We start from the raw sequence: 21809 nt of genomic DNA, 5'->3' as shown, positions 1-21809 counted from the left end.
TATCTGTTTTGCTAACTTTCTGTCTTGCCAACACCCTGTTTTCCCAATTTTTCTTGATAATTTTCTGTCTTGTAAACTGTCTGTCTTGCCAACTTTTAGTTTTGCCAATTTTTTGTCTTGCAAACTGTATTTTTGCCAACTGTCTGTTTCGCCAATTTTCTGTCTTGTAAACCTTCTGTTTTCCGAATTTTCTTTCTTGCAAATTTTCTGTCTTGCCAATTGTGTGTTTTACCATTATCCTGTCTTTCCAACTATCTGTCTTCCCAATTGTCTGTTCTGCCAACGATCTGTCTTCCCAATTTTCTATCTTGCAAATTTTCTGTCTTGCACACTTTCTGTTTTGTCAATGTCCTGTCTTGCAAATTTTCTGTATTGCCAACTTTCTGTCATGCCTAGTTTCTGTCTTACAAACTCTCTGTCTTACACTTTCTTTCCAGCCAAATTTCTGTCTTCCCAATTTTCTGTCTTGCAAACTTTCTGCCTTGTCAAATTTCTGTTTTGCCAAATTTCTGTTTTGCCAATTTCCTGTCTTGCAAATTTTCTGTTTTGCAAACTTTCTAACTTGCATATTTTCTGTCATGCCAACTTTCTGCCTTGCAAACTGTTTGTCTTGCCCATTTTCTGTCTTGCAAACTTACTGTCTTCACAATTTTGTGTTTTGCCAATATTCTATCGCCGTCGCTTTGTCTTCCCAATCTTGTGTCTTGCAAATTTTCGGTCTTTCCAACTTTCTAATTTGCAAATTTTCTGTCTTGCAATCTTTATGCTTTGCCAACTTTCTGTTTTGTCAAATACCTGTTTTGTCAATTTTCTGTCTTGCAAACTTTCTGTCTTGCCAGCTGTCTGTTTGCCAATTTTTTTCTTGCAAACTTTCTATTTTGCCAACTTTCTATCTTGAATACGATCTGTCTTGTCTATTTTCCGTTGCCAATTTTCTGTCTTGCAAACTTTCTTTCCAGCCAAATTTCTGTTTTGCCAATTTTCTGTCTAGCAATTTTTTGTCTTGTCAGCTTTCTATTTTGGCCAAATTCCTGTCTTGCAAATTTTCTACCTTGCCATATTGTCTGTCTTACTTATTTGCAAACTGTTTTCTGTCTTGCAATTTTTTTATCTTACCTATTTTCTGTTTTGCCAAACTTCTGTTTTGCCATATTTCTGTTTTGCCAATTTTCCTGTCCTGTAAATTTTCTGTCTTGCCAACTTTTTGTCTTACCAACTTTTTGTTTTCCCGATTTTCTGTCTTGCAAACTTTCTGTTCTGCCAAATTTCTGTCTTGCCAAAAAAAAACTAAAATAATCAACTTTGATGAATACTTCAATTCTTTTGTAAAATGTAGAGCAAGGAGAGGTAAAAGTGCGATGAGGGTAAAAGTGCGATTCAATGATTTATCAGTGCGGATTCCGAGTAAATTGACTACATTGGCATGGATGAGGGAGTACTTTGACAGCTTGAATCTATCGTAAACATTTGTTGTTTACGAAGCATAGTTGCTGAGTTATGAGTAAATGTTATTTTAGAACGGTTTTGATGTAATATCTCGTTATACGGCAAATACGGTATCAACTGGATGATATTACTTGTTGACAAACTGCAGCAGTTTTACATCACTCATCTGTCTTAACATCTGTCTTGAAATTGTGGTGAGAAGAATTTACAAAATATATTTCGCTTTTCCGTAATTTGATCGAACCCCGTCAAACGCCTAGCGGGGTAAAAGTTCGATTTACTGACGGTGTAAAAGTGCGATTCATGGATCGAGAATCTAACTCATTTTACTGACGGGACGACCACACTATGCGAGTTCTTGCGACTTACAAGGTACAGCGCGTGACGCTGCTCGTCTGTCTGCGTATTAGCCGCGATTCTCAACGTGGGTGTTCGGGGAAAGGCTTCGTTTCTATCACGGAGCGAAAAAACTCCAGTTTGTTTCAAACGAATTTTTTATAACAACCTAAAAATATTTTTGTTACAAACCGAATTTCTAGTTGAGTCAAGAAAATAACTGTTTTGAATTAAAAGTAAAGTATTTTCAAATTGAGTTTAACATCGATATAACAATAAATACTTTCGTTTCAATCATACATTTCAGTTTGAAACAAAATGAAATTTCTGTTTGTGCGTAAAACAACCATAAATATGGTTGAAACTACATTTTTATTCTCCGTGTTGGAATATACCAACTGTCGGTGGTTTCTACAGTAAACGGAGGAAGAGGCGCAATTTGTGTCTGAAAATAACTGAACCTGCCAAGTGTTAGTAGACTTCGTTATATGTCGCACGCTTAATAGGGGGGTTGTGAAGTCTTTTGTCCAGCACTTCTGTGGTTCAAAGGATCATTACCACGGGCGAGCCACATGTCCTGGTGGGAGAAGTGGGTTCGAATCCGGCTGTAATGCTCTGATTACAACTTGGTTCGATCCATGGAAAAAAATAAAATATAAAAGATTGTGGTACTTCTTAAGCTTGCGTCATATGACCCTCCCTTACCTCCTCATCTTCTGCTCTTTCCTCTTCACGACTGGTCTCAATCTGTTAGATTCTATCGACTCTTTGTTTCATTACTTTCTTCTGCCTTTCCCTCCGTAAATTGTAAAATCAACCGTCATAAAAACTTAATTATATACAGTTTTAGGAATTATATTACAGATACTAGAAATAGAAGATCTGTCGAAAAGTGTGTGCTTTACTCTACTACAGATGCTGGCTGAAGGAAAACAGTGTCTATCCATTGGCAACAAAAAAAACGTTTGGTAAAGTTCCGATCTGGTGGAGGCTGCAGTACGCCAGCGGAAAATAGGAAAGGTGCAAATTAAGAATATTCCTTACCAAAACACATCGCAGATTGAAGATATCATGGTTTTGTTAGCTACTGCTGTGCTAATTTCATCGAATTAAACTTCGCACTTTTGCCTCGCGGTATTCGCACTTTTACCCCGCTAGTGGGGTAAAAGTGCGAATCGGCACTTGATCAGAAGGAAGAAGAATTTATTTTGTATAACACTATTATTCCAGATGATTTATAGTTGAATGTGAAGCCATTGAGTTACTGCATCACTATAAAATATATATTATCTGTTGTCCTTGTTTATATCTCACGAAAATTTATGACAACTTCAAACATCGCACTTTTACCCCGCCCTACTCTAATGACTTGTAAAAACACTTAAAAATCATTGTATGACAATTACTTTGTGTATGCTTTTTTCTGTGCATACAAATGTTCTAGCGAGTTATTCGTTATGTTTTTTTTTTTTTTTTTTTTTTTTTTAATATTTAGTGTGTTTTTATTTACATAAAAGAATATTTACAAATTTTTAGTATTCACAGCTTAAATAGAAGGAAATGGCATCAATATCAATTCTATTGCTTACTTCTTTTACAAATGAAATATATAAAATAAATAGTTTCAATATTTTAATTCGATTTGATAGTCCTATATTCTCAAGTGTAGGTCGCAGCAGTTCTTCAAAGGACAATCTTCGCCATCCGCCGAGTATTGTGGTTATTTTCTGCTGTACGAATGCCCATGCAGGTGCTGTGCGAGGGCATTCCGAGAATTTATGTTTAAGTGTTTCAGTCGCAGCATTGCAGTGTAAACAATTTTCTCCATCCGATCGTTGAATGACCCTCATTAACCTTCGGTGCTCCGTCTTCTCGTTAACCAGCATATACAGGTTGCTTCGATGAATCGATGATAGTTTTGTTGTTGTAATATTTGTCCAAATGCGTTTCCAATTCAGACCAGGGGTTTTCCTTTCAACTCGCGGAGTTTCTGTCCGTTCAAGAAAGAAGCGGTGAATCAGATCACTGGATGGATGTTCTCGCATCAGTTGAGGCAGAAGGGGAATTTGTTGGGAAAGTAATTTTAAACAGGGCAGTTCTGTAGGGAGCGGAGAGGGTTGATTTAGTAAGGATTGGTAATAGGGAAGGAAGTTTCTAGTTTGCAAGTGTCGATTAATTAGTAACGCTTTACACTTTAGCGCCGGTAATTGCAGTTTTAATCCGCCGGAGTCTTTGTTGCGTGACATTTGTTCCATTGGAACACGCGCTGGTTGTCCGCGCCATAGGAAGGAGCCCATGGTAGATGTTATTTTTGCCGTGTGAACGCCGTACGGCGGAAGAATTGATGCAACGTACCAAATCTTGGATGTGATAAAAGTATTCAAAAGCACTACTTTTTGTTGCAAGTTAAGATTTCTAAGTGAATGCAGCCACACTTGTTGAGCAAATTTTGTTACCAGAGCATCCCAGTTGATTTTCACCATATCGCGTACTGAATTTGTAAAAACAACTCCCAAAATCTTAACATTTTGAGCTGTTTGCAACCATGGCACGTTTAACGGGTCTCCGTCTATGAGACCGACGTCTACAGTAATCGTTTTATGTAGATTTAGTTTAGCGCCTGCAGCCCGTTCGAAATTCCCAAAAAGTTCATTGATGCGTTCAATTACCTGTGTATTGGTAGCTACCACTGATATATCGTCTGCGTAAGCTACCACCAGGTCGGAGCCGATATGTCGCTCCAACTGTTGCAGGAGCGGATGAAGGTAGATCACAAAGAGGAGCATCGAGAGAGGGTCTCCCTGACGGACCGATCGTTCGATAGAGAAATGTTGTGAGAGATGTCCGTTGACCATCAGCCGAGAACGCGATTGCTCTGCAATTCGTCCGAGCAGTCCAACGAAAGCCGGGTTTATCCCTAATTGTAGCATGGTTCGGTGAAGGAAAGAAAGGGACACTCGATCGAAAGCGTGATCAAGATCGTAGCTTATGAGCTTCCCTTTTTGCTTCCTCGCTATCATCTGTGCAACCCGATCTTTCAGAGAAAGAGTGGCTTCAAAAATTGAGTGACCTTCGTTTGAACATTTTTGCGTATCACTTAGCACTCGATGAGTCTGCATTACAAGTTCAAGCCGCGCTTTAAGGATTCTGCTGAGAATTTTGAAATCAGCATTTAGAAGGCTGATCGGGCGATATCCCCGTGCGGTATTTTCTGTTCCTCTCTTCCGCACTAACACGATCACTCCGTTAGCGAAATCAGAGGGGAGATCCGATGTCAAAGCCTCATTAAATACTAGGTTCAACTCTCGGTGTATGACGTCGAATGTACGTTGGTAGAACTCGATCGGTAGTCCATCGCAGCCTGCTGCCTTTCTCTTTGCCGATGTGCGGATGGATCTTAGTATTTCGGTTGTTGTTATTTCATCCATATAAGCTAAGTTTGCCACATCATTTTCGGGGACAGCTCTCTCGCATTGGAACGAATGCTGTGCTTCGTCGCTTTGCTCTGTCGCTGAGTATAGATCTCTGAAGTATCGCAGGAGATGATTTTCGATTGCTTCAGAAGTGTTTAGAGTCTCGTTGTTATCATCACGCAGCTCTGTGATAACGTTTTTCTTTTTCTGCCTTTCGCCTAACTGAAAAGTACTTATACTTTCACCTGCAATATACGTGTCGTTGATCCGCATAAAATTATGCGAGAATAGGCGCTGGTGAGTGAGCATTTGTGCCTTTACTCGGTTAATGGTGACGAGCATCGCCGGATTTTGGAAGTATCCATCGTATGCCTGCTGAAGCTGACTATATAGTCGTTGGTGTTCTGCATGAAAGGTACTATATGCCTCGCGAGATTTCCATCGGAAGAAAGACTGTATTTTTGGTTTAGCGTAGGATATCCACCAAGTCATCCAGTTTGGAAAATATTGTCTTTGTCGGGTCACATATTGCCATCTAATTTGGAATTCCTCGATATTTTCTGCTGTCAGAAGCTGTGGTCGTAATGACCAATAACCACGACCAGGCTCACGACCGAGGTTAGGAAGGCATACTCGCACAGTCAATGCTTTGTGATTTGTAAAAGAGCAGGCATGGGTTGTTGCATTTCGCAGTTGGGCGCAGAGTCCGTTGCTGATGTACATTCGATCAAGCCTGGAGACGGAGTTGTGCGTGATATATGTGGGTGCGGGAGTTGTGGGGTGCAATTTTACCCATACATCGCTGAGTTGCAACTGATGTACGGTGGCTTGTAGAGCAGGGCTGTTATTATTGCCTGACGCGTCACACAGTCGTATAACACAATTGAAGTCGCCAGCTAGTAGCATATTCTCGGTGTTGTGTCGAAGATAGAAGGCTATAGTGTTTTTGAAAAAACGCTCTCTTTCAGCACGCATTGCTGAGCCTGACGGTGCGTATATATTCGCTAATGTTGTATTTCCCACTCGGAGAGCAATAAGGCGGCTATCGAGGCTCTTTTCTACATGGGAAAAATGAATGTATTGCTTGAGGGCTATTGCCGTCCCTCTCTTTGATATATCAACGTTTGTGACGAGGTTGTAGCCGGGAATAGAGAGTTGTGCATCTTCCACTTCTTGCAGAAATATGACGTCGAGTTCCATCGTTCTACAAAAAGTTCGGAGAGCATTGAGTTTTGTTTCGTTGGCGATGTTGTTTATATTAATAGTGGCTATGTTGTAACTGGCAGTCTGATCCATGAGTTAATCCTGATCACCCTCACCGTCACTGCCATCTCGTCGTTTTCTCGTTTGTCGGCGTGTACGAGAGCGTGTGCTACTAGTTGACATTACTGATTGGTCTGTCTCATTGCCATCAGATTTACTAGTGGCTGCTACAGTAGGAACTGTGAGGAACATTTCGGCGCTATCGGTGTATTGTTGACTGGAAATATTGGAGAAACAGCTGTTACTGGATGATGATTTTTGTCCTGATATAGGTTTTATAGCTGCAGAGAGTAAAGGAAACTCTTTTTCCGATTGTGTGTCGATCGATATTGTTGTAGATGCTGGAGGTTTCTTTTGTTGAGGTTGATGCTGTTGTTGCTTTTGCTTCTTCGAGGGCGGATACTGTGTATCCGATTGACTCGATAGTGTTGGTTTTGCAACTTGCGGCTTAGCTAGTGGTTTTACGGATACTGCGGCTGGTTGCTTTGTAGCGTCGGCGTAAGATTTTTGCACAAGCAACTTCTTATTTTGCACGCAGGACACGCCAATATGAACGAATTCTCGACAATGCCGGCAGGTTTGACGCTGACCAAAGTAAGACAGATAAGTCCATTCACCATCAATATGCACCCATGACTCGATATTATATCGCACAATCATTTTTGCAACCCGAACTCCGGTTGAGATGTTTGGAAATTCGTATTTCGGATCAGTACCGCACATCTGCTCACGTACTGAGATTACATCACCGTACGTGGATAAGAATTTAGTTATTGCTTCATCAGATACGTCTTCAGAGAGGTCGAATAATTTGACCTCTACTGCCCCATCTTCCATGGTTATTCTCAGGGGAATCTTCTGACCACCTTCCACTACCACTTCGTGTTTCCCGTCGTGTTCTTCACATATTTTTTGTGCGAGTGCCAGATCGACAACCTTCACAAAGGCACAAGCAAGGCTTCGGCTACACTGTATTCTCGTCACTTCACCTTGCTTCAAGCCCAGCACACTTTTTATGAAGGTTTGGACTTTTACAAAGTCTGGCTTTTTGGACATTACCGCATAATCTATGCGGAAAGTATTTTCGCGGCGCGCCATCGCTAGAGCTTTAGTATGCCCGTGGACACACTCCGCGAAGATAAACGCGGCAAAACGAAAGAACAAAGCTTTGATCGATTTGCTAAGCTTGGATACTGTGTTAACGCGTCTGCTTGACTCGAGAGTTGAGCAGCTACTGGTTATGTTAAAAAATATATTTTCTCTGGCGACTGCTTATCGCTATGATGCATCCGAAAACCCAAAACCACTCATATGTATCTTGTGTTATTAAGGGGGCATAGTACTTTTTACACCATATTTTTTGCCTAATTTCAAATATTTTATTCTCGATAACGCGAAAAGCGAATCGATTCGGGGTTTTTGGATTCCAAACATTGCACTTTATACTAATATTTACAATTTTGTTTGCATATGTGAACCTCTTCCCCTCTCCCATGCGGCTCCTTGAACATGATCGTTCGAAAAAAACATGATTTGCGGTACCAAGGATTGGCGCTGGGGGTCTTATCCGAATTGAAAAATTCCAAAACGACATGAAAGTATATTAAATTATCTCGTGTTTGACCCATCCTTTTTTTTTAATTCGAACGCATAACAAAATGGCGGACATTCAAAAATAAAAGTAAGGTTTTTAGTCGAAAAAATTGACTTTAAACATTTCTAAAAAATACAAAAATAGTAATATCAAAAAAAGGATGGGTCAAACACTAGATAATTTTGTTGGCTTTAAAACAAAAAAAGAATCATGAGGATTGCTTGAGCCGTTCTTGAGATATTTATGGTACCGACTTTCAAAACCTGGTTTCGAGAAAAACGACGTTGAACTTTTTATTCGCCGTGTAATCGCTCCAGACATGCGCGGTACAAATAGCTGTAACTTTGTCAATTTTTGGAATTCATTGAAATGACTTGAAACACATATGGTCAAAATGTTAATCTTTCGAAATAATCAATAAAAAAAATTTCGATTTTTTTAAATTGAAAAAGTACTATGCCCCCTTAATGTTTCCTGAAACGTCGCCGAAGACATTGACCATACTGAAGTTTTTTAAAACATCAGATGTGCCAGTGACACATACAATTGAATTGATGTGTAACAAAATGACTTATATGAAATGGTGGTTACGTCACTTTGTTGTTTCAATTTTTTATATAGTTGTTGATAGTATTGAGTTCTCAATAGCACAAGCAAAAGCATTGCGTAAAGCACCGTTTGGCAAAATAAAACTATTTTTGACCAATCGGCGTTTACGTCACTTTGGCATATGACGGCAGTTTGACCCTTCTTTCATTTCAGTTTTTCTACTCTACCCTCTTCTCTCTACTCTCCACTCTCTTCTATTCTCTACTGTCTGCTGTCTGCTGTTCTGAATCACTGAACCGATTTCGATACTAAAATTTAATCAAGATACACATTTTAAAGAAATAATGTTTCGTTAAGGCACTGAAGACGCATGATATTTTGGCATATATTTCTTTGAAACCCTAAAGAAAACCTAGCGTCATGCGTTTCTGATTTTTTATGTATTGTGTAAAAATATAGGGGGTAAAACTCTCAGAGTCTCAGCAAATATGAGTTCTCAAAGCAAAAATTATGATTTTTAGAGCTATCCAATTTAGCGGGACTGCAATCCGCAACCTTGACAGTGGTCAATATCGTGACAGATCAATATCGTGACGCACATTTTGGGTGTACATTGGCACCATCTATGATGGGCATTCCCAAATATTAATTTACAACAATAACAGAAATTGCTATTTTAAATATTTGAATATTTCTGGCCTGATTTTTTAATAGGTCCTAACTGGAAATAAGTGATTCTCATCGTGTCTCCTCTCTTACGTGTATCACGACGTTGCAAATACACTTGGCGGCAAAGTTGCGAATCGAGCGAGAAGTCAACGTTGTCTACTCTCACGCGACTGAGTATGAGAAGCATAGCATTCAACGCTTACGCCGCAGACGCAGGCGTAAAACAAACAGCCACCGTTGCCGTGTGCAGACATTCAGCTACCTACACACTCGCGCACGCACATCCTAACATCGTCTTCCTGCGTAGCTTACTCCCGAGTCAAAAAACTCCTGGGCAATCAGCTGCCCGTGGGGCATAGTGGCGCACTGGAATACAGGTAAGACGTAAGAGAGGAGTCAGCTCTCATTTGCAGTTATGACCTATCTAAAAATCAGGCGAGATTTCGGTAATTCATCTGCTATAAGGATCCATTTACTTACGACGGCAAGAAATGCGCTCTTCTGTGTATCTTATGTTTCATTTTTTATAGCTAATAAATTATTAGCGTCTGTTGCACGACGTGGTTACAGGTCGCAGTGGTGAATCCATGCATGTAAAAAGGAAGACGGTAAAAATGTAACGTTTCAAAAAATGCAACAATATTATCGAAAGTGAAATTTGTAGCTTTTGACCTTTTAAATTGTGAAAGGTTGATTTAACTTAAGGAAATGTCTGCATTTACTACTAAAATATGTACACATTAAGTGATTTGGTACCTAGCGTATTTGAATTGAAAACAGTTTAGCTCTGTATACCTATCAGCTTCATAAAAGCTGATAGCACCGCAAAAAAGTATACATCTTCAGTCTGCTATTAATCAAATCAAGTGGCTTAATAGCAAATGACACATTTATCTCCCGATCATTAACGGTTATTTTCGAAATGAGTACAACTGCATCCACAAAAGAAAATGTGATTACTATCGCACACAGCTCTTGCTACCCCGAAAGACCATTTTCCTCAATGTTTCCCGTATATCTGTGACAACACAAACGAAACGGCAGGAATGCAACCTGTCGATGATCCAATCATGGCACATCTTGTTCCTGCTAGCAGTCCAACTGGTTTACCGTCGACGTCTTTAATAGTTGTTTTTAGAGTGAACAATGTTAATTACCATCCATTTCAAACAGTCCAGACATCCCATCTGAGAGGCAGCATGGATCGGTGCCATGCCATCGCGGGCTCGCACGTACAGCGATCCGCCGGCTTCCAGGACTAGAAATTTCAGCACCTCAAGATGTCCCTCCTGAGCCGCTAAGTAGACCGGGGTCACGTCGTTGTCCATCTGGGTATTGGCGCTAGAACGAAAGAATGGTGTGAAATGTGTGATTAATAACCAAGTAGTGAGGTAGTAAATTTAAAGAAAATAATAATCGGCATAGGAAAATTCTATCCTGGCACAGCCAACGACAAAAAGCGAAACGCAACGACCCTGGAGCCGATTCGCGAGCGCCACCGCGTCCATGAATCCAGTCGAGAAATGGGTCAGGAGAAGCTGGTTCGACCGGATTCTCGTCCATCGGCCCGGTAAAACGACTGAAAAACGTTCTCTTTCAATGAGCCGGGATGCATCATCTAAGCGTTGTGCCCCGAAGTGGCACAACAAATGGGAAAAATAAATACCATGGCAAATACGAGTGTTGCCTGTGTTAGATGGGGTCAATATATGGGTCGGCAGGTAAATGAACTACTTATGTTAATGAGTACTTTAGGATAATGAAAGATTAATGCTTTTGGTGCATTTAAAATTTTCGATAATGAACTTTAAACTTTATTTGTGTTTATTTGAAATCGTTACTACACCATTTGGCTAACATAGAAAGTGAAACATTATAATTTCCATCAGGAAGCAGAAAACGAGAGGTTTGATAAAGTAAAATCTCAATCGTCTAGTTTATTTGAGACGGTAGCTATTTCCTCTTTGTTAAATAAAAAGTGATCAACGTTTTCCTTTCAATCCTGTTACGGGTTTTCAATTAATGAACCATTAATCTGTCACCGTCAACATTATGTTGCAACGTTGTAATGTGCAGCCTGCTACCAATCATGGTGCAAGTCAGTTTTTTTCTTCCCATAAATGAACCACTTTTCACGCAATTGTTTTGTTATAATTGGCTCAAACCGCGAAGTTAGTCGTGTACACACGGCCATGATGAAGCGATGAAAGCATACGATAGTTCGTTGCATTCGTATTCGAATTATTTAAAAACTAGTTCCACGCGGTAAATGTATAACGACAAAGTCGCAAAAATGACAGTTCGCAATGAAATAAAGCTCTTACTTCCTCTGCAAAGGATCTTTGCTTTTCATCTTCACGGCGCGTGCACTGGCCTGGCGCTCAGCCCAGATAGACCTGGTTTATGTATATTTGAAAATGGTCATGTCTGTCGTTTTTCACATCTTCAAGCACCCGCCGCTGCTGGTAGTTCCATGAATTTAACATCATAGCTTTTTGCTCAGGGCCTGACCACTGTCCCCGCTTTGCACTGGTACCTACGGCCCAGCTTTTATGTTTCACTCCGTTGCCGCTAGTAGAAAGGTAATCGCTCCGTGTCGAGCGGTCATATTAGATCTACGGTCGTATGCACTGGAATCGTTTAAGTAAATGCACTTGCATTTTTTGTGGGAAGGTAACGAAAGTGATCCAGATTAGAGAGCACACCGTATGGAAATAGGCCGCTTCACTTACCAGCAGCCAATCGAAATAAGTGAAACTCAGGTTTCTAACGGGATTAACCGATCAACGTTTAGTTATAGAGGCTGTTTTTTCAAACGGTTAGTCGTTCGACTATATCAGTCTAGCGTAATTGAAGTAAAATATGCCGATAAAGATAAACAGTAGATAAAATTGAATTGAATAGAAACAATACATTCCGAGCTGAAAAAGCTCAATCATAGTAATAGTCCTGTCAACGTTATGGCATTGACAACATAGCAGGGTTGATAATTGCTGATCTGACTTTTCAATCTAAGATTTCATGCTGGACTTAATCCACATAACTCTATAGCGCAGCTGCGTTTGAATGTATAAAGCTCCTACAAAGTTTTGACGATATTCCAGGGGTGTTTTCTTATGGACTTCGGGTAGCTTCCTGGGAAAAAGTTCTGTATGGCTACAGCTCGGCGAAATGCTCCTAGCAAATTTAAGCTTTTAATATTTTTTGATTTGATTTTTGATTTAAGCTTATTTTTGCTGATCTGACAAGAAATCTGCAGCTGCGACCTTGTGAAGTTTTGTCCAGATTTACGCAATAGATAATAAAATGTCTCGGTAAATGTGAATAACAATTGCTTAAAATTTCCCGAAATCGTCAAGAGTACGGTGAGAATACGAAATATTTGAAACAATTTTGCCATTTTTTGCGCTAGCCGAGTGCTGATAGAATAAAAAAAGAAGTACAATTGTCCTAGATTTCATCTCGGCAGATCGCGGGTAATCTAGATGCCTAATGTTCAGCCGCGGAAGACGGCTTTGACGTTTCTGGAACACGATTGACAGTTTTGAGCGCACGTATTCTGCTACCAAGTGATGGTCGGAGTTAATATCCGCGCCACGTAGAAAAGGTATGTTCGTTATGTTAGAGAAGCTTCGACCACAGACAAACAGACGAGACACTCGCGTTAATTCCACCGTCCATTCAAAAACAACTTATTTTTCAAAAAAGCATGTTTCGCAACATGACCACACCGCGGCGCTTCGAGTTTTCAGTATAAAACCATACAAGTGTAAAAAACCTCCAGTATAAAACCCTGCAAATGTAAAAAACCTACAGTATAAAACCCTGCAAATGCAAGCTACTTCGCAACATGCATAACAGAGGATGCTAGTGTGCAAGCAAAATGTGTAGGACGATGGTTTTTGAAGGATTTTCTTCTATATGTCATGTCAGTTCGTCAGTGCTTCGACAACCCATGAGATTGTGGTTCATTGTACGTTGGTCGAGTGTTCCCCAGGTGAATATCTTTGCATAGGAAAAAGGTACTTTGGATCACCAGGCCTCGGAAAGCTACGAAGTTTATATATCGTTGGCCTTTATCATCAACATCATAATCGTGTCATTGTGTAAGCTATAGGTCCCTATCAGCGGTTAATCGATCTAGGTCAGTGATGGCCAAGCTGCGGCCCGCGAGCCTATAGGCCCTATAGGCATGTGGCCCTTTCAAGTGATTCGTGCGGCCCGCGGACTGATTTGAAAGATGGTGGACTTAGAAGAAAATTTTTTGATCACATAGGAGTCCCTCAGTTCAATTGTTATGCCTCGTGCATGTTGTGAATCTGAATGCTTTCCAGTTTAAATCTTATGGTGATTCCTAGAAAATGGTTTTTGCTGTCGCCTATTTTACATTTTGTTATCCACAGGAATGGCCAGAGATTATTGCGGCCCGCGGCATTCATGGGCGATCTGATTTGGCCCGCGCCATGCCCATGCCTGGACACCACTGATCTAGGCGGATCTCGGAGGCGTACTATCAGGGGAAGTCGTGCTTACTATGGGCTTCACAAGCAATTGCGGTCGAGCAGACTAAGTCCCCGTACAAAGTGCACCCTGTACAAGACGCTTATTAGACCGGTTGTTCTCTACGGGCATGAAACATGGACAATGCTCGAGGAGGACCTGCGAGTGCTCGGAGTTTTCGAACGACGAGTACTCAGAACGATCTTCGGCGGCGTACAGAACGGAGTATGGAGGCGGAGGATGAACCGTGAACTCGCACAGCTCTATGGCGAACCCAGTATCCAGAAGGTGGCTAAAGCTGGATGGATACGATGGGCAGGGCATGTTGCAAAAATGGCGGACAACTATCCTGCAAAGATGGTGTTCGCCTCAAATCCAGTAGGAACAAGACGACCAGGGGCGCAGCGAGCAAGATGGTTAGACCAGGTGGACCGAGATCTGGCGGAGAGCACTCGGTGTCCGAGTAATTGGCGAGTGGTAGCCCTCAACCGAGTTATATGGAGAAACTTTGTTCAACAGGCTTTGTCTTAGGATGGCAAGCCACTTAACCACCTAACCTTGTTGTTTGTGCTGGGACAGCTCTCGCTTCACCAAAGCCAGATACCGCTCGAAGGGGCGTAACTCTGGACAGTTAGGTGGATTCGCCCCCTTCGGTACAATATGGACTCCATTAGCATCATACCATTCCAAAACATCTTTGGAACATTAGGAACGGTAACAATCGTTTCTGCAGGCATTCTTCACGGTATATTTCATTGTTAACCGTTCCCGTAGTGATGTAACTTTTGCTTGCTCGACCACAGCTGCATATGGCCTGCCATACTAAATATTTTTTGGGGAACTTGACTTTCTTCTTTGTCGTAAAATGTTATGCAAGGCCATTTCGTCTCATGGCCGTGTAAAAAGACATACCAGGAACCTGTTTAAAGTCTTCTAGGACATACGTTTCATCGTCCATTAAAACGCATGGAAACTTCGTTAAATATTCGTGATAAAGCTTACGAGCGCGTGTTTCGGCCGTCGTATTTTGCTTATCATTACGGTTTGGAACAGTCCTCACCTTGAAAGACTTCATGCCTTGGCTTGTCGCTTAGAAGTGTACGTGGTGTACTGGTACGTACAGAAAGATCTGGTCTCCTCCGTAATATTTGTTTTACCTTCGCATCCTTATGGTGGTTCCTTGGATCCGTTTTTGTTCCACTTCCCTTCTTCCTAGCTGTTGTCAAGCGAGTATTGAGCGATTTTAAAACACTGTGAACAGTGCTTGGAGGAAATCCATGCTTTTTCGCAAGTTTTCTTAACAAGAGATCCGGATTTTCATTGCGACCGCACACAATTGCTTTTCGCACCTGCCCTTCTTTCGACGCCATTTTACGCTGAGCACTTGTAATATAAACAAGTGTTATATTTTCAGAAAGAACGGACATACGTCTACCACTCTGCAAAATATTTCACTCATTATTAATGTATTTGCGAAGCTGTGTGTATTTAGGGGTGTCCAAATTTTGTCGCGAACAAGCCTTAATCTAAATGCAAGATCTAGATAAAAGTTTGAGGTTGTCTACTTGTAGCTAGCTATAAAACCATAGTAAAACTAATAAAGCAAATTTATTGTTTGCTTATAGTACCACGATAAAACTGGTTGGCCGCGCTGTATCTCTTACAAATTTAATATACATAAGTGGAGCTTAGCAATACAATATGGCGAACCAATCAAAACTGATCTTATTACGGTTGCTTGTCAAACCCTAATAAAACTGTTAGTTTTATGCCCAAGTAACAATTTGGGTTTTACTACACTCTTATGATGGCATTTAAGACCAAAATTGGTCATGAAAACCGCCATAAGAGTACAATAAAACTCACATTGTTGCTTGGGTGGTGCTATTAATATAGTTACACCCTGGCCAAACAAATTTATTGCTGCTATTATGAAGAATATTAAAATTCAACGCCGAAGTCATTTGTCTTGTGCGAGGCCGTATTGCCGTTTTCTAGACTTCTTTTTTGCCGGCAAACAACAATTCATCATAACAAACTAGAATAATTTAGTAGTAATGTCCGATTTTTCCAGTTAATCGATTAGTTAATAATCGATTACTTTTTGGGCGGCCAATAATCGACATCGATTAATCGGCACTATATAATCGATTAGTCGAAATAATCGATTGGTTATAACCTTTACGGCCCGATACCAAAAATAAGGATACTTGCAGTTACACTTTCGGCTCTATCTCCATTGTTGTTCAATTGATATCTATTCAACTACTGTTTTACCTGACTCACTGCGAATATGCGTATTATTGAAATAAAACGTAACCATACGTTAAAAGAACTACATCAGATTGGTCGGTAAATAGCAACGGGATGGCAAGGTTGTCATGTCCCATATATTTGGTGCGTAACCGACATCACTGGCACTGGCACCCGAAAAATGGCCTGTTCACCCTAAGGCAATGTTAAATCGAGTAACAAAACTTGTTGCTGGCTGTACCAAAAGATGGCAGTTAAAGATTATTTAGTTTAGTACAATTTGCTGAACATTTTCTGTTGAATGAGTGAAAATACGACAACAGTCTATCCAGTTTTGTGAAAGCAGAATGAAAATAGATGTTCGTTATGCTGAAATTCTAGCGTGCCACCCCGTTGGTAAATAAATGGTTTTCTTTTCAGCTGGATACCTTAAGACTTGACCCCTATTTATCGACAGACTTCACATCAGTATTATTAGAGGGCTATTAAGACAGTTACGAAGCTAGTGTAACAACTCCACTGATTCTATCTAGCAGCATCGCCTAACCGAGATTTGAACATACGAATACGACGACCAGTTTGTTAGATCAGCATCGTGCCTCGAAACCAACTAAGCGAAACCAACTAACTGGTTTATCGCGTGTGGTTAATTTAGTAGCTAAGCGCCAGCCACTGTAATAAATTAAATTTGTTAGAAATTGCTAAATAATAAAATTTTCAAAAATCCGGCATAATCGATCGACCAGGCAATCGATTATCTACTAATCGGAACATAAAGCAATCGATTAAAAATTAATCGATTATTTTAACAGATAATCGACTGGTTCTATTAATCGAGAAGTAATCGGACATCACTAAATTTAGCTAGAAACTACGATTGACTAATCGAATAGGGTATTGTCGTTATCGTCGGGCCACTGTTATGGTCGGGCCATCACGATTTTACAGTTTTAGTAACTCATGATATCTATGATACAACCATTGTAAAACTTCTCACTGTGATAGCTAACTTTTCACAATATTGTGAGTTTCAATCGTGTATTCAAAACACCCGTACTGAATTCAGTGACTAAATCTTACAAAATAAGTTTTCCAGGCGCAATGAACTTTTCTTCAAAAAATGATTCATGAAAGGCAATTATCGAGGTAAATTTTGAAAATGTATGAAGTGTGCTGTGCTGCACACAAAGACTATAGAAAAATACCCTCTAGTAAGGTGTTTGGGAAGGCTACGGTGAAATACTAGAAAATCGCTATTTGTAAAGGTCGGGCCACTTGAGTAGTTATGGTTGGGCCACCATAATTTTAAGCGCAGAAGCGCAATAATCGCTAAAAAATGTCAGTCACGTAAAATGTGATGAAATAAAGCAAAATTAATACGATAAAAACTTAAATTTTTGTTGTTTTTTTCATTGTAGTTGTACACTTCGGAAAAGGCGATTGTAGCAATATTGATTTTACAGGATCGCCAAAATTTCGCAAAAATGCGATTAAAAATAGGGTATTTGTACCTATATAAGCCGTTGTTTACGGAATTCATTCTTTTCATGTCTCTATATAGAATTTCAATACGCATGTATCAGATTTGGTGGCCCAACCTGTACAACATGGCCCGACTATGACAACATTTTTTGTCTTCACGTAAATGCCTATAACTTTTTTATCAAATCAGTTCAAAACTTTCCGGAAATATACCTTGTTCTTAGACCTTTGCAACAATGTATTTAGATTTCCAAAATTCCTTTTGAAACGAAAGTTATGGGCGAACTCCAAAACGTGGCCCAACCACGACGGCATTCCCTTACGTTTATTTTGTTTAAACAACGGATTTTCAAAAATTGCAAAATTTTGATGGTGTCTTAATTTTAACCATTTATCATTCCAATATGACGATAAAATTACATGCTCATGTGCTGCACAACAACGGTAACTGCTGAAATATTATTGTATATTCTTTATTATGGTTGCTGTAAATCAAATCGATCAGGGTGATCTGGCAGTAACATCTTATCTTTTTCTGCTCACGACTATATATTTTCAAGTTAGGCCATTGCAAATTATTTTTAAAGTTTTTGTCATCCCCCTGTTGGAAATTGGCTTGGAAAATCGGGAGACAAAAAATAATTTGTAGGATATTAGGTAATTTTGACGTAGGACTACGTCTTACGGTAAGGTTTGGCTGGGCAGGGTGTCATTCCAAAAAAATCTTTCTCGAAAAGTGGTCAGGTTTTGAACGCTAATCGCTAATTTCCCGATCGATTTTCAATATTTTTGCACCAATCGATCGGAACATCTAAGAATTGGCTCAAATGAAGAACGCCATTATTTCGTAAGTGTACACTATTGAAAAACTGAAAATAATGAAGCATTGTCCTACCAGAAATCCTCGCATCCTGAATGGTCGAAGAAAAGACGTCATCATGGTTTGCACGTGTTTTTTTGCAAAAAAGTGACAGAAACTCCTCGTCCCAATAGATCAAAGATTCTTTACGGCGCTTAAACCTATACCAATTTGATATCTGTGCTTGGGAAGTACCTCAGAGTGCAAAACTACCCCTCTTTTTCAACCGATGTTATCGTTTCAGCATTAAACCTTGCCCAATGCGAAGGTAAACAATTTCCCCCCCTATAAAATCACCCCTTTCATTCAACCGCCTTTAACAATTAAGATTGAAATTAGTCCAAATTGATGTCTTGAAGGTGAAACGTCATCGAAAAGTGAGTGATCAATGACCACTGGTCATCCTTTTCTTTTACCAGATTGTATCCATATAGGTAGTACAAGAATTTGTTCGAAATTGTCGTGCATTTGTGCATGTGACGTGACGCAGGATTATCAAAGCGAGGAAAATAAGCGACTCTTTTATCCGAGAATAGTTTTGAACGTTTTATTTGCTGCTTTGCATCAGTTAGTTAATGGCAATTCTTTGCATAGTTTCCATAGTCAAGCATTACATTTAGATTAATTTTTTCGTAAATCATGGACTAGACAAGGCAGGAGGGATCCGTAGTGATGCTAATGTTTATTTGACTGTCAACGCAGTAAGGTACAAAACATTTTGCAAACCAGATGAAAAAATTAAATTTATTTTTAGAAGCACTTATGGAACCTAAAAGGACGCAACTCTATTCCAGTCGAAGGGCTGCTGGTGAGATTGTTCTATTTTTGCTCATATATACCACATTTCATCTTGATATCATGTTATTAATAGTATTATTATTGTTATCATATATGTGGAAGACTGGACGATGGAGTGGATTGCCAACCTGAATCCTTAAGGCTGAAGCAATTATGGCAGTTCTCAATTGTCACAAACAAATCATCACGTGGGTTGGTATAGCGAAATTGATTATCACATGGAAGCATCCTAATGCTGGAAGGCGACGCTTATAAATCCAGAATACGCACAAGTGCCTCTACTTGTGGGTCCGCCCAATCTCTTTTGATCCTTCTGTGACAGTATTAGTGTGAAATTTATTTGGCTTTCCCCTACTACTATTACTGTCCGAGAAAAAATATTTTTTTGATACGGTAGTTTTTACAATCGACGGAAGGGACGGTAGAAGAAAGTAATGAAACAAAAGTGTTGACTGTTGATAGAGTTCCAAACAGAGTGGGACAAGCCGTGAAGGAAAAGGAGTGGTAAATTAGCTAAGGGGAGGGCCATTGAAGCAACGCTTGAGAAATTGTGTTCCACTCTTTTTTATCCAAGCTGGGTGATCTGCGGATCGAACCTGCAATTTTTTCCAATTTTGTCTCGTTTACACGCCGTTCGGGCACTTCGCGTGAAATAACCATTTTAAAATTGTGAGATATGTACTTTCGAACGGCTGTTGCACTAAATCCTGAATGAAAATGACGAACTGACAGTTTTACATCTAGTCATAATGTGAAGTGAATGTAAATTAATAATAATAGATGATAATCATTTCGAAAGATTATTATTTTTGTGCCACTTTACATCTTTTCTTGTATTTAAAATTTTATGCTTCCACAGTGAAGCACCTAGGTAAAGCAAGTTCATCCACTTAGTAATTGGTTTTGTCACCTGCAACAGTTACTACAGCTCCACGTTAATGTTTTCACCATTTCATTATACGATCAAGCTGGTGCACCTCAAGTGAGAACGACCAATTACCAAGATTAATTCAAATTAGTATGCATGATTATCGATAATTTATGAAACTCCATCATGTTAATGATGCTGTGCTATGATTGTTACATCATGCTAGCGTAGACGACAAAATTAGGAATGAGAGATTTGTGTTTTACGATTCGGTCTAAAATATTTTTAGAGTGTTACCCTGACGTGACAGCAAGCAATAGATTTAAACGGCAGGAAAAGAGGCGAACCGTGTGGCTCACTTATAATTGATTGAAACTACTTTCCTTCGTTGCAGTTGCTGCCAGTTTTTTGCCAATTCGAATGAAGTTAATTTTGCGCTACCATCCAATGTACGACAGAAAATGGTTCAATTTTCTTTTTGCTCAGGAATGTAATAATTATTTTTGCAATGGTGAGTTTTCGCTAAAACTTGTGCAGTGCATGTGCAAGAGTTTATGTGGCGTTAATGATTTTATTGACAGGCACGGGTTAGGCACAACCTACCCAACCTTCGTGCCTACCGACTATTAATAATAGGTGACGTTGCTGTGGGTTTTGTTTCACTCAACTGTAGGTGCCCAGCACAACGATGAGATGGTTACTTACGGATTCGTGGCCTAACCAACAATTCGAATTTCATTTATAAAATGTTTTTTTTTTCCATTGAAACATACAAAAACAGTGCACCTTTGAATCCGATTTGGACATTAGGAGGAGGTTCATAACCATCTTGCTATTTGCAGTTTAATAACGAGTTGGGCCCGTCACGTAGGTTGTGTGGTGGACGCTCATGATTGAAATGGTTCAGCGCGACGCGGATCGGTTATGCTGTATAAGCGTAAACGGACTGTACCGCGTCGAACGGTGACAATTATACGCTGACACAGCGCATAGCGTAAAACGTACGACACATAGCATAGGAAGAAATATTTCAGTACAATATAGTCGAGAACGACACGTTACGAGGACCACATCTAGTATTCTTACTCCAAACCGAACCGCCATATCCCAAGAATATTGCATGGCGATCCTCGCCAGTATGCAGTGAAAGCGAGTTTCGATACGGTTAAATTTTCTGATTCACGCGTTGGAGATGCCCAAGTTAAAAAAAAAAAGTGGTCGAGTTTTGTTCCGGAAGTTATAGTTTCAGAAATTGTGCAATGAAAAACGTCCTTGTTGGTTGCAAAGCGAAAAAGCACGCTTCGAACAGTGTTCTGGAAGAGACCACGTAATACGTGAATCGTAGAGTGAAAAAAAAAAAAAATTACAATGGGATGGTTTAGTGCGGATGAAATCATCGCACCGGCCGCATCAAATAGCGTCATTGAACAGAACCATACCGCACAAACAATTGCACTGTGCGTGATAGCAGCGTTGGCTGTAGGATACATTGTAGTGCGGATAGTAGCAAAACTGCACCGCCAACAGACAGAAAGTGTCGCCCAAAGAGCTATTAGTATGGCAAATTTGCCAAACGTGTAAGAAACTACCAAATGTTGTGATTCAAAATAAAAACAATTAAAACAATAAACAATTGCTTTAAAAAACAAACGTATAAAAAAAAAAAAAAAAAAGTGTAGTGCTGTCCCAAGTAGCTTCCACGTTGCATTCGTACATCGACATACATTCTACGGATAAAAGTGCTGATTCAGTTGTACAACTGGAAATGATTTCAATCAA

General features: G+C 39.9%; 1 protein-coding gene across 1 annotated transcript in view; it reads right to left on the bottom strand.

The window, feature by feature from the left end:
• The window catches only part of LOC128740994 (uncharacterized), a 157076-nt gene that overhangs the window by 79167 nt on the left and 56100 nt on the right, over positions 1–21809 (bottom strand). Inside the window, exon 3 of the mRNA XM_053836605.1 lies at positions 10428–10611. Within this exon, the coding sequence (XP_053692580.1) occupies positions 10428–10611 (184 nt within the window). The remainder of the gene's footprint in view (positions 1–10427; positions 10612–21809) is intronic.

This window comes from Sabethes cyaneus, chromosome 1, assembly GCF_943734655.1.
Source record: "Sabethes cyaneus chromosome 1, idSabCyanKW18_F2, whole genome shotgun sequence".
In the NCBI taxonomy this organism is placed as follows: Eukaryota; Metazoa; Arthropoda; class Insecta; order Diptera; family Culicidae; genus Sabethes; species Sabethes cyaneus.
The sequence above is the reverse complement of the archived record's forward strand: the minus strand, read 5'-3'. Positions and strand labels throughout refer to the sequence as shown.